We start from the raw sequence: 13,133 nt of genomic DNA, 5'->3' as shown, positions 1-13,133 counted from the left end.
CGGCAGTTACCGGAGGCGGGACTCTGGGGGCGGGGCCGGCGGCGGGGCCGCGGGTTGGGCTGCGGGGCCGTCAGTCACTGCCGGCAGTCCTCTCCGCCGCGCCGGACACCCCGGAACCTGCCGGCGGCGGCGGGCGGTGGGTGCAAGAGCGGCGCAGCGGCTGCCTCTGCGGCGCCGAAAGGGAGCGGGTGTCGCTGTCGGTGTCGGTGTCGCTGCCGCGCAGGGTGAGCCGCCCCTGCCAGCGCCGCACCGCACCGCGGGCCCTCGCCTGGGCGGTGGCCGCCGGCTCTTCCGCCGCGGCACCGGCTGAGCAGGGCGGGAGGCGATACCGAGGGGCTAAAGGGAGCGGAGCCGGGCCTGGCTTGATGAGTTTGCTGAAGGGGCAGCCTCGCCGGAGCGCGGGGGGGAGGGTCTGTGGGGGAAAGCCTCGCGGGGAGATATGCGGCTGGAGCTGTGTGTGCGCGGTGGGGTGTGAGGGGTCGGTGAGCAGCTTGTGGAAGGTCGTGTGGTGCAGCTGGTGGGTGTGGGATGTGTGTGGGGTAAGGGCTGGGTGTGTAGGGGCTGTGTAGGCAGTGTCGGGAGCGAGGGGAGCATGGGGTGTTGGCCGCTGTATGTGGGAGTTGCTGCAGGGCTGTATAGCTGAATGTAATGGATATCTGTTATTTTACTGCACAGCGTGAACGCCTCTCTCCTGCGAGCCCCCGGTGTGTACCCCGGCTAACCAGCAGTTGGCGAGCTGTGTTACGGTGGCAGTTTGGGTTTCAGTGATTACACTAATTCACCTGATGAGGAAGTGTTGAAGTGGTAGGTGTGCCGTGTGGGGCGCGTAAGCTTTATGTAATGGGCACTTACATAATGGTCTTTAGCACATTGCTTTTATTAGCAGTGCTACTGTATTTTAACACACTTGTGCTGCAGTGGCTAACGGGTGTGGGTGGGTGTCCTGGGCAGGAGCAGTGGGGTCTGCACACTGCCCTTGAATAGGAACCCAAGGATGTAAAGATGTAGTTATGGCAGTGAGTTCAGAAACGTGCTCCAGGACTGCTCAATGCTACCTGACCTTAGGCAAACACGTGCCTCTGGGGTATTGGGCAACTCTGCTTCTAGGAAAAAAAAATGCTATCTTGCAGTGTCTGTCAGTCAGCTGATGTGAGCAAGGTAAGTTTGCTTAAAACACTGTTTTCATTGGCTTTTGAGTCAGGAACATTGAGGTTGTCATTGTTTCTGTCACTCTTGACATTGGCAGTAAAGTTACACTGCGCCTTTGCCTGTCCTAGTAGGGTCCCATAATGGTAGTGGTGGGGTTCTTGTTGAATGGCTTGTCTTTTCCGTTGTGAAGCATGGATGATACACTTCAGAAATATTTTGTTGAATGTTGCTTTTGTTTTCCAAATAGAATTTCAGTAAAGTCCTTGGGTCCTACCAGTAGGCCTTTTGTTTAGAATAGTTCAAGTCTGGGTGCTTGTTTCTCATGAAATGCCCTGCTAAAAAGAACAATACTGCAGTGGTAGGTAGCACCTTTGGCCCGAGTCCTAGAGCATGTTGTACTGCAGGCCACCTGGAAGTGGTTCAGAGCATACAGAAAACTGTGTTGTTCTAACTGGCTGCTACAGTGATCTTTTGGGAGTAATTGTACTGCCAGTGTTACTATACAGTCAGCTTTTGAAATCCATGGGGCAAAATTGTGTTGTGGAGTAACCATCTGGTTGTACTTAGCCATTTACCACAGCTTGAATAGCTTATTTAAAGTAGGAGACAATATGGTGGACATCTCCCATGGCAACTGAAGTTTTTTGGCTGTTTGGATGCCCTGGGGTTTAGTGATGTTGGCAACAGAGGTCTTCACAGCTGCTTGTAATATTCACACCCCTAATGAACAAGCAAAATGGTAAAAGTTGTCAATGTAACTGTGCTGTATCTATCGCTGCATCAAAGTTCATAATGCTGGGATAAAAGCATTAGTTAGCCAGCAGTGGAGTCTCTCTTCAGCTGCACAAAAAGTCCTACCTGTGTCAAGGTTGGTTATGACCTTGAAGGTAAAAAAAATACCAAACCCAAAACAAAACTAACAATAGAAAACCAGTCAAGCTTATAAGCTGGAACAGAACTGGAAAGGTAGACTAGCTTGTTCCAGGTGTCAGGATCATGGCAATCCATATAAATAATTAATTTCCCACATCTTTTCATTTCTCCATAAGTGCTGACCTTCTCTTGATTTTGATATCTGGAGTGTATTAACAGAGTTGCGCTCTGTCAGGCTTTTTGAAGTTGCACATTGATTGTCATTGAAGTTCCTGTTTCCAAACTCATTGGATGTGTTTGTTCTTGTTCTGTTAGATAAGGCTTTTCTCTGTTGCAGTTTGCAATTACATTCCTTGTAATATTGCAATTTCTCCTTAGTCTTGCCACAATGAGGAAAAACATGCCTGGAAGATAAAAGTTAGCTTTCCTGATGAGTTAACTGGAGAGGGACAGTCCTTTCCTAAGGTTATAATTATATGATGGAAGTTGCATCACTTAAGATGCCTCTATAGCAGTCTTCTGGGCAAAAAGTGTTTGAATATTTCTCTGAGCTCTAGACTTGTTTTTGTATCACTATGTAGAAAGCTTCTTGTGAACCTTCTAAGTTTTATGCCTTTCCTTTTGTTATATTCCAGGCCATAAGGATATTCTGTGTGACTGAAGGACAGTGCTGCTGTTTGTGGAGTGACTTACGATGTCAAGAACTGTATCATCCTGGATCTTAAGCTCAGCAAGAAATGGCATTGTTTTACAAGGAAAAGGACGTTTGTACTCCATCTGTATCCCAAACAGAAACAAGATAAAATGGAAGCTTATTTGTTCCAAAACACAGCTGTACTCTGCTGGAAGCAGCAGTTTAGACACTGTCTTCTCTTTAAAAGCATTCCGACACACTTCCACTGAAGAAGAGCATTTTTCTTTCCAGTTGTCTCCATCACAAATCAATGATATACTCAGAGCAGGGGAATTATCCCATAAAGTATTGACTTTCAATGGTAAGAATGCAAATTCTGTGTTGAGGTTTGAAAGTAACCAGTTGGCATCCAACACCCCCATAGAAGACCGCAGAAGTGCAGCCACTTGTTTGCAGACCAAAGGGATGATGTTTGGGGTCTTTGACGGTCATGCAGGTTCTGCATGTGCTCAGGCAGTGAGTGACAGGCTCCTTCATTATATAGCAGTTTCTCTCATGTCTCGGCAAACCTTGGAAGAGCTTGAGCTTGCTGTGGAGTGCATGAAACCAGTTCTGCCTATTCTGCAGTGGCACAAGCATCCTAATGATGTAGAGTATCGAGAAATAACTTCACAATATTTTGAAAACCTTCGAGTTTACTGGCAGCATTTACTGGACCTGGACACTGAGCCAGGGTTCAGTTTAGAGGAAGCCATGATATGTGCATTCAAAAGATTAGACTCAGACATATCACTGGAAGTTCAGGCACCCCAGGAAAATGAGTTGATGAGAAATGTTGCCCTTCAAGTAGCTTTTTCTGGTGCAACAGCCTGTGTAGCTCACATTGATGGTGTTCATTTGCATGTTGCAAACACCGGTGATTGCAGAGCAATTTTAGGGGTTCTTGAGGAAGATGGGACGTGGTCTACTCTCCCTCTGACCCGAGACCACAATGCCATTGATGAATTCGAAATTAGAAGACTGAAAAGGGAACATCCTGGATCTGAGGAGAAAACACTATTTGTGAATGACAGGTTATTGGGGATTCTTATGCCTTCCAGGGCTTTTGGAGATGTGCAATTAAAGTGGAGTAAGGAATTGCAGCATAGTGTTCTTGAGAATAGCTGTGATGTTGAGGATTTAAATATTTACCAGTACGTTCCTCCAAACTACCATACACCCCCATATTTAACTGCAGAGCCTGAAGTCACATACCACAAATTAAGAAGCAAGGATAAGTTTCTAGTTATTGCTTCAGATGGACTGTGGGAGATGTTAAGTAATGAGAAGGTTGTAAAACTTGTTGCTGGACACCTTTCAGAGCTAAATGTGCAAAAACCACACCTGGCTTTTGAGAAACCAGTTAATTTGGGTTACATGCACAGTTTGTTACTTCAGAGGAAAAACAAAGGCATTGCCTCGCTTGACCAGAACATAGCTACTCATTTAATAAGGCATGCAATTGGAAGTAATGAGTATGGGGAGGTGGACCAAGAGAAACTTGCTGCAATGCTGACACTGCCTGAAGACCTTGCGAGAATGTACAGAGATGATATCACAGTTACTGTAGTGTATTTTAATTCAGAAACAATTGAAAATTACTACAGAAACAGTAAGTAGACCTGCACTGTTGCTGTTCTAAACCACAACTTTGATACTGGAACCATTTCTGTCTTTCTCTGATAGTCAAGCTGTTACCAGTGTTGCGGTCTGGAAGTTTCAAAATCTTTTTGTTACGTACTAGTCTTGAAAGTAACTTCCTAAAAGTGAGTTTGAAAGTTCCCTGGCTTTCTAGGTCTGTACATACTGAAGAAAAGCGTTTTGATAAAAGTTCACTGAAATGTAACTGAACTCAAGATTGCTGACCCAGTTCTGATTCCATGGGAACCACTGGTAAACCTTTCCAAATGAACAAAGGAGAGAAATTATGCTGAGACTGGTGCAATTTAAGGGACGGATAATACTTGTAGCTGCATGGAATATAAGGCTCTGCTCCTGTGGAAAATGAGTAGCATTCTATTGAAGCACTGTATTGAATTAAATAAATAAACTACCAAACCTCTATTTGATGTGTCACATACTTTAACAAATTGCTTTCTATATATGAAGATGACATTTAACAACTTCACAGAGCCCTGGGATTGTCTGACCTTGTCCTGGGTTCAGAAGTAGCAGTCATTTTTTCCCCTTCTTAGTAGCTGGTGCAGTGCTGTGTTTTTTGACTTTCAGCCTGGAAACAGCACTGATAACACACCAATGTTTTTAGTTGCTGCTCAGTAACGTTTACTCTGACCAAGGACTTTCTGAGTCTCATGCTCTGCCAGGGAGGAGGGGAAGCTGGGAGGAAGCAGAAACAGGACACCTGACCCAAACTAGCCAAAGGGGTATTCCATACCACAGCATGTCATGCCCAGTATATAAACTGGGGGCAGTTACCCAGAAGGGCTAGATCACTGCTTGGTCGGGCTGGGTATCGGTCGGTGGGTGGTGAGTGATTGTATTCTCTTCCCTTGTTATTTCCCTTATCTTTATTATTACTGGTGGTAGCAGCAGTGATTTGTGTTATACCTTAGTTACTAGGCTGTTCTTATCTCAACCCGTGGGAGTTACATTCTTTCAATTCTTCTCCCCATCCTTCCAGGAGCAGGGGGAGAAAGGGGGGAGTGAGAGTGGACACGTGGTTCTGAGTTACTGGTTGGACTTAAACCACGACAGTTCTTTTTGGCATCCAGCATGGGGCTTGAAGGCTTGAGATAGTGACAGATCTGACCAGAGTGTGTCTAATAGTCTGTGTCATAAGCATTCATTGTTTCGGATTAATAGTCACTCGTCACAATGCTGATTTATTGGCTCTCAGAGTTGTTGCTCTTGATCTCACAATTTCAGCATGTTGTACCTTACTTAGAGCCGGTATTTGCTGTTTTAGTGTTTATTGGCTGGGGGCTTGGGCTAAGGTTCTTGTTTCACTGTACTTTATGGTAATAACTTGCAATACAATAGACTCATTGATCATGAAATTGATCTGGCTTGCATTCCCAGTGTGGTCATCATGTCTATACTTTGGGAGGCACATAATGGAAGTGTTTAGCAATTACACATCTTTTTTCCCTCCTTGGGTGGTCAACCTATGAAGGAGACATTCCTTCACATCCCCAGGTCCCCCACCAGATTATTTACAGCACCATTTAAGAGTTCTGAATGTTTTGAATGGTTTTGGGGTACCCTTGAGACCTGCCTGTTGATTGTGATGGGGATCACCATGTTGGCACACATACAGAGTGTGTTTTACTCACCACCATTTCATCTGATTTCGAAAGTTAAGCAGAGTCAGGTTTGGGTCTTGTCTAGGGTTAGATGACGATATAGGAGGACCAGGAGATTTTCCCTGAGGCTGGACAGCCATGAATGGCAGGGTGTGTGGGATAGTATGTGCAAGTATCTAGGCCAGTGGGCCTCTCCAGCACTCTGGAACTTCCCCACTGAACAAGTGCAAAATCCAGAAAAATTAGTAAAACGCTTAAATGAAGTATGTTGTCATTCTGGTCATACCAGACAGGGACAAATACAGCAACGTGCTGGGGCTTGGCCTATGCTTACAGAGCCCTGTTCAACACTATCCAGCACCTTCAAAGGGAAAAAGATGTCTCTGTATCTGACGGCAAAGCAACAGACAACACAGCTACTCCAACTCCAGCAGCTACACCAACCCCAGGGACAAGTACAGCAGCTACTCAAACCCCAACAGCAACAGACAGTGCAGCTGCTGGTGCTACTCAAACTCCAAGCACAGCGGCTGCACCAACCCCAGCAACAGACACTGCAGCCACTCCAACCACAGTGATAATCACTGCAGCTAAACCAAAGTATCAACTCTTGCCAGTATCGGTTGCTCCTGTAGCAAGGGAAAAAGCAAACAAGAGGCGCAAAAAGCAACCTGTACAATGAGGAAAGATGACGAACCAATGTGTGGGCCTACTACATGGGGTAGCATCTGGACAAGAATTATTATTACGTGGATCAGAGTAAGAAGAAGAGGTGACTTCTCAACCCCAGACCTCAACCAAGCTACGGAATATGCAAAAAAGATTTTACCCATCATTCAGAGGAGCACATCATCACCTGGTTGCTCCGATGCTGGGACAATGGGGCTGATGGTCACGAACTAGATGGTAGGGAAGACAAGCAGCTGGGATCATCTGCTAGGGAAGGGGGAATTGACAAAGCAATTGCAAAAGAGAAACAGTCCCTCAGCCTTTGGAGGTGGCTCTTGGCAGCTGTGAAAGAAAGGTTTCCGTACAAGGATGATGTTATGAGTCGTTCGGCCAACTGGACTACTCTAGAGAAAGGCATTCGGTCTCTGAGGGCATCAACCATTGCAGAGACGATCTATCACAGGCTAGATGCCGGGAACACATCTGTAGATGCAGATGAAGTCGAATGTACGCAACTCATGTGGCGGAAACTTACACAGAATGCACCAGCATCATATGCCCACTCATTGGCATCAATGACCTGGCATGACATAGAACCACTAACAGTGGATGAAACAATTCGTCAACTCGAAGAGTTCGAAGACAATCTCACCCCTTTCATCATTTCACCTGTGGAAAAACTGTCCCAGGAGTTCAAACAATTGAGGGACGATTTATCTAATCTATCCAGCTTCCCACATGTACGAATGCATGTCTCAGCTATTAACAAAACATGTCCTACTGCTCAAGAGAGAAGATATAGGAGGTACACGCCACTGGCCACCCTATGGTTTTACCTGTGGGATTACAGAGAAGACATAATGAAGTGGGATCATAGAATCGTTAGGGTTGGAAAGGACCTTAAGATCATCTAGTTCCACCCCCCCTGCCGTGGGCAGGGACACCTTACGCTAAATCATATCACCCAAGGCCTCGTCCAACCTGGCCTTGAACACTGCCAGGGATGGAGCATTCACAACTTCCCTGGGCAACCCATTCCAGTGCCTCACCACCCTCACAGTAAAGAACTTCTTCCTTATATCCAATCTAAACTTCCCCTGTTTAAGTTTTAACCCGTTACCCCTTGTCCTGTCACTACAGTCTCTAATGAAGAGTCCCTCCCCAGCATCCCTATAGGCCCTCTTCAGATACTGGAAGGCTGCTATGAGGTCTCCACACAGCCTTCTCCAGGCTGAACAGCCCCAACTTCCTTAGCCTATCTTCATACGGGAGGTGCTCCAGTCCCCTGATCATCCTACCTCAGCTTTGGAGGAACGGGTGTGTGAATTGAAGAGGAGAGCAAAAGTCAAGGCTGACCATCCCATGAAAGCTGCGGCTTCAGTCTCTGGTGAGCAGGTTCCTAGACAGAGTGGAAGAGCTGATTTTACTCCAGCTCCTGTGATAAAGAAGACTAATTCCAGTCAACAAGATTTAAGTGGACAACCTTATGATCACTATTAGAGGGCCCTGCCTCCAGCCAGGTGGAGGTAAGGGTCAACTGGATTTACTGGATTGTGGATCAGATGGCCTGGCACATCAATTCCTTTGGCAGCAGAGTGCAGGCCACAGTTCGCTTTTACTTGGAGGGGCGTCCAGTTCACTTGGAACCGACTGCCCCAGGGATGGAAACACAGCCCTACCATCTGAAATGGACTGATCCAGATGCACTGGAACAGGAGAAAGCTCCAGAACATCTGCAATACATTGATGACATTATTGTGTGGGGTGATATAGGGGAAGAAGTCTTTGAAAAAGGGAGGAATATAATCCAAATCCTGCTGAAAGCCAGTTTTGCTGTAAAACAGAGTAAGGACAAGGGACCTGCACAGGAGATTCAATCTGGGGGAATGAAATGGCAAGATGGACGTAGACAGATCCCCACAGATGGGATCAACAAGGTGACAGCAATGTCTCCACCAACTAATAAGAAAGAAACGCAAGCTTTCTTGGGTGCAGTGGGGTTCTGGAGAATGCACATCCCAAATTACAGTTCGATTGTAAGCCCTCTCTATCATGTGACCCAGAAGAAGAATGATTTTAAATGGGGCTCTGAGCAACAACAAGCCTTTGAGCAAATTAAATGAGAGAGAGTTCATGCAGTAGCCCTTGGACCTGTCCGGACCGGGCCAGATGTGACAAATGTGCTCTACACTGCAGCTGGGGAGAACGGTCCTACCTGGAGCCTCTGCCAGAAAGCTCCAGGGGAGACTTGAGATCGACCCCTTGGCTTTTGGAGTCGGGGATACAAAGGATCTGAGGCCAGCTATACCCCAACTGAGAAAGAGATACTGGCAGCCTATGAAGGGGTTCGAGCTGCTTCGGAAGCGATTGGCACTGAAGCACAGCTCCTTCTGGCACCCCGGCTGCCTGTGCTGGGCTGGATGTTCAAAGGCAGGGTCTCCTCTACACATCATGCAACCGATGCTACATGGAGTAAATGGGCTGCACTAATTACACAACGAACTCGAACAGGAAATCCCAGTCATCCAGGAATTCTAGACGTCATCATGGACTGGCCAGAGGGCAAAGATTTTGGAATGTCACCAGAGGAGGAGGTGATGCATGCTGAAGGGGCCCCACCATAGAATAAACTGTCAGAAAGTGAAAAGCAATATGCCTTGTTTACTGATGGGTCCTGCCTTATTGTGGCAAAGCATCGGAGATGGAAGACAGCTGTATGACAATGACAAGCTGCAGAAACTGCTGCAGGAGAGAGTGAATCAAATCCATTTGCTGAGGTGAAAGCCATCCAGCTGGCCTTGGACACTGCTGAAGGAGAAAAGTGGCCAGTACTTTATACTGACTCATGGATGGTGGCAAGTGCCCTGTGGGGTGATGGCAGCAATGGAAGCAGAGCAACTGGTAACGCAGAGGTAAACCCATCTGGGCTGCTGCACTGTGGAAAGATATAGCTGCCTGGGTGCAGAACCTGGTGGTGAAGGTACGCCATGTAGATGCCCATGTACCCAAGAGTCAGGCCACTGAGGAACACCAGAACAACCAGCATGTGGATAAAGCTGCTAAGATTGAAGCGACTCAGATGGACTTAGATTGGCAACATAAAGGTGAATTATTTTTGGCCCAGTGGGCCCATGACACTTCAGGCCATCAGGGCAGAGATGCAACATATGGATGGGCTTGTGATGGAGGGGTGGACTTAACAATGGACACTATTGCCAAGGTTATTCATGACTGTGAAACGTGCTGCAATTAAGCAAGCCAAGTGGTTAAAGGCTGTTTGGTATGGAGGACGATGGCTGAAGTACAAATATGGGGAGATGTCATGGTTTTCTGTTACCTTGTTGATCACATCTGTGGGGATCTGGCGACATCCATCTTGCCATTTAATTCCCCAAAACTGATTCTCCTGTGCAGGTCCCTTGACCTTACTCTGTTTTATGGCAAAACCGACTTTTAACAGAATTTGGATTATTTTCCTCCCTTTCTCAAAAAAATCTGCTGTATGTTGAGTACTTAAATTTTTCCCAAGATCTTAAGTAGATGATATCTTGGGGCATAGACAGGTAGCAGTTGTGGATTTGGACTTTTTGTGTACTTTTCTTCTGGATAAAAATTCTCACTGCTTTTTCAGGCATTTAAATAATTTGTTTTAAAGGCTATTTAGAAGGAAACGAAAACCTGAAAAAGTAGCCATGTTTTTGACTAGCCAGGATTGACTTGTAATTTGGTGCTACAATCGCTGAATGCATTCTTTATAAAACCCTCTGTTCTGGAAAACTAATTTGCTCTTTTGTTTTTTCAGCTAGTACATGTTGGAGTACATCCAGCAGCCTGGAGGCACATAGCGTTACTTTTCAGATAAAATGAGTAGGCCTGTTCCCTTTGCTAACAACAAAACAGGATTGCCTCAAGAAACCTGACAGATCTTGGTGACAGGGACTGCAGGAAGACTTAAGGTATGTGTAAAATGTTACGGAGGCTGCTGAAATTCTTGTTGTTGGGTTTCTTACAGTAAGTAGAGTTACTGCACAGTGTGCCCTCATCTGTGAGGCTAGTCCTGTGGGATTAGAAGTTTCATCTCCCAGCAACAAGGAATGAAGGTCAGGCCCTGTGTTCACCTCAGGAGGGGTCTGGTCTACGTACAAGGCAATTGGGTGAGGAGCGGAGAGCAGCATTCCAAAATCCTTGTGGCTTTAAGTGGGCTGTTTCTATTTGCTCTTACAAAGCCTTTTGCACGATTAGTTCCATGCCTCAATGCTTGATAAAGATCAAGCAGTAAAAGAATGCATTTCTAGACTACCTCTTAATAGAGAAATTACTTAACAGTGTAGCTAGAGAAACAAAGGGGCTAACACACATTGTTGCTGATATGAAATTATACATTTTTTAATGAAGATAATCTAGAAAACTTTTGATGTAAACATGCAACTACCAAAGAAATGTAGCTAACCAGCTACATTTTTATCTAGTAATAAAATAAAAACAAGCTGTGTTGTTCACCACCCAGAGGTGAAATCTAGGGTGTCTTTTGGACGAGCCCTTGTGGCACTGCACTATTGAAGTGTTATTCCTGGATATGTTACTGATTGTAGGTTGTTGTAACTGCAACTTGATAATGATAGTTTTGGGGAACGTGTTTGAAAGTAGGAATGGTTCTATTTCAAATTTCGTGTTAGTTTTGCCCAGCTTAATATGCAACACTATAATTACTCTACCATGGATAAGGATAATGTTAAACTAGTTAGGGGTTTGTGTTTTGTTTTTTTGTTGTTGTTGTTTTTCTGTGTTTTTGTTTTTGTTTTTAATTGCAAATAATGAATTTAACAGCATGCTCCCTGCAATTTGTTGCAGGCCAATGAAAGCAATTTATCTGTACGTCTGGTAAGGAAAATAATGGTTCCCCTTGTTTGCTCTGTATCATAGACATTTTCATATCATAACTGTAAACGCAGCTAATAGGCATTAATAAAAGTGTGATTTGGAGAAGAAGCAGTGTTTAAATGAGTGAACTAAATGCATTAATCTGCTCCTGCAAGCACAATGATGTGAAGATTGGATAGCATATTTAGATCCAAGTCCTCCAATATTGGAATAATATTGCACACATTTTTGCAGCAGTCTGTTTGGTTTAGGTTAGCTTGTTCTGCTTGGTGTTTGTTTTCTTTATTTCATAGTAATCCAGAGGAGCAATAGTCCAAAAGTCACACAATTCTCTTTCTCAAAAGTGGAATTATGGGCATTATGACTCTGACATAAAATATCTGAGGTTAAGCACTGACGTAAATAGAAGAAGAAATATTATTTTCTTCTTAGAACTTAAACCTTGGGTTGAAATACATCGTTTTGTGTTTTCTACTCTAGAACTCTTATTCCATATTCTTAAATTATGATGCTTGCTTATATTTGGAGGGGTTTTTGGTTTATTTTTTTGTTGTTGTTTTTCTTTTTCTTTTTTTTGATAACTTCTTTGTTTTTACAAGTAAAAACATTCATTTTTCACTTAAAACTAGTTTTTATTAAATGGATGAAAGGCAATATTTTAGCTGCTGTACTGGAATCTGTCATTCTTTCTGCTGAATGCTCATATTAAAGGACACCAGATTCCAGCTAGGAGAGCATGAATGTTCAGAGGTAAAAGTGAATAGTTTGAGGAGGCATTGCAAGTTTGCTCTGTGGCTTTTAGTTCTGTGGTTTCCCCACAATGGAAATCATTGTTAGTATGTTCAAGTAAGGGCATCTGGGTGGTATTGAGGTTCCACTAAATTAATCAGTCAGTAGAGGGAGCACGAGTCCACCCGCGAAAATACCCGAGTGGCACTTCAGTTAATTTGACAATCCACATTAATATATATTGTATTTTAATCAGGATAGGCTCACATGCACATATGTGTTCATGTTCACATGCGCGAATATGTTCATCAGCAGTGAGAACATCACTGTAACATTCACATCAGGTGCGTGTTGCAATTGTCTTAAAAATAATTCAACCCCCCCTACAAGTACATCATCTATAGAAACATTGATTAAATCCTTGAATTACAACAGACCAGTCATAAGGCAAGTGTTCAGGTACTTGGTCCTTGAGGCTAAACTTTATTTCCACTAATTCCAAGTGGGGTTGGGGGTTGTTTTTTGTTTGGTTGGTTGTTGTCTTGTTTTGTGGGTTTTGTGGGGGGCTTTTTTGTTTGTTCGTTTGGTTTGGTTTTGGTTTGGTTTTGGTTTAGTTTTGGGTTTGTTTTGTTTTGTTTTGTTGTTGTTTTTTTTTCTGTTTGTTTTGTTTTGTTTGCTTGGGTTTTTTTCCCCCAAGAAAGAATATATTCATCTAAACATTGAGGATGAGCTTTTTGGTACAGTTTTAGTCAAAGTGAGGTTCACTGTTCAGAGCTATAATTGTACTGAGAACTGAAAGTAAACTGTGCAAGCTTTGTGGTTTTGTCACATATCAATTGGTCATGCTGGTGGCGTCTGCTCTTTATTACCACAGGCTTAATAGTTCAGTATTGAAC

The 13,133-nt window shown here is 44.4% G+C and overlaps 1 protein-coding gene across 2 annotated transcripts; it reads left to right on the top strand.

The window, feature by feature from the left end:
- On the top strand, window positions 1–4,759 carry PDP2 (pyruvate dehydrogenase phosphatase catalytic subunit 2). 2 transcript variants are annotated; one of them, XM_062618268.1, is made up of 3 exons: window positions 1–140; window positions 676–804; window positions 2,658–4,759. In XM_062618268.1, exon 3 carries the CDS (start codon window positions 2,717–2,719, stop codon window positions 4,313–4,315), a length of 1,599 nt encoding a protein of 532 aa, XP_062474252.1. In that variant the 5' UTR covers window positions 1–140; window positions 676–804; window positions 2,658–2,716; the 3' UTR covers window positions 4,316–4,759. The 2 variants fall into 2 exon arrangements, with proteins under 2 accessions (XP_062474252.1, XP_062474253.1); XM_062618269.1 differs by lacking the exons at window positions 1–140; window positions 676–804 and adding an exon at window positions 832–1,158.
- The last annotated feature ends 8,374 nt before the right edge of the window (window positions 4,760–13,133 follow it).

Source organism: Pezoporus occidentalis, unplaced genomic scaffold (assembly GCF_034315485.1).
Source record: "Pezoporus occidentalis ecotype Australia unplaced genomic scaffold, CSIRO_AGI_Poc_V1 ctg20, whole genome shotgun sequence".
Lineage (NCBI taxonomy): Eukaryota > Metazoa > Chordata > Aves > Psittaciformes > Psittacidae > Pezoporus > Pezoporus occidentalis.
Note: the sequence above shows the minus strand (reverse complement) of the source record. Positions and strands in the feature narration are given on the sequence as shown.

What these genes read in the sequence shown, in the direction of transcription:
- PDP2 (XM_062618268.1), top strand. Translation starts at nt 2,717, where the DNA reads ATGTCAAGAACTGTATCATCCTGGATCTTAAGCTCAGCAAGAAATGGC.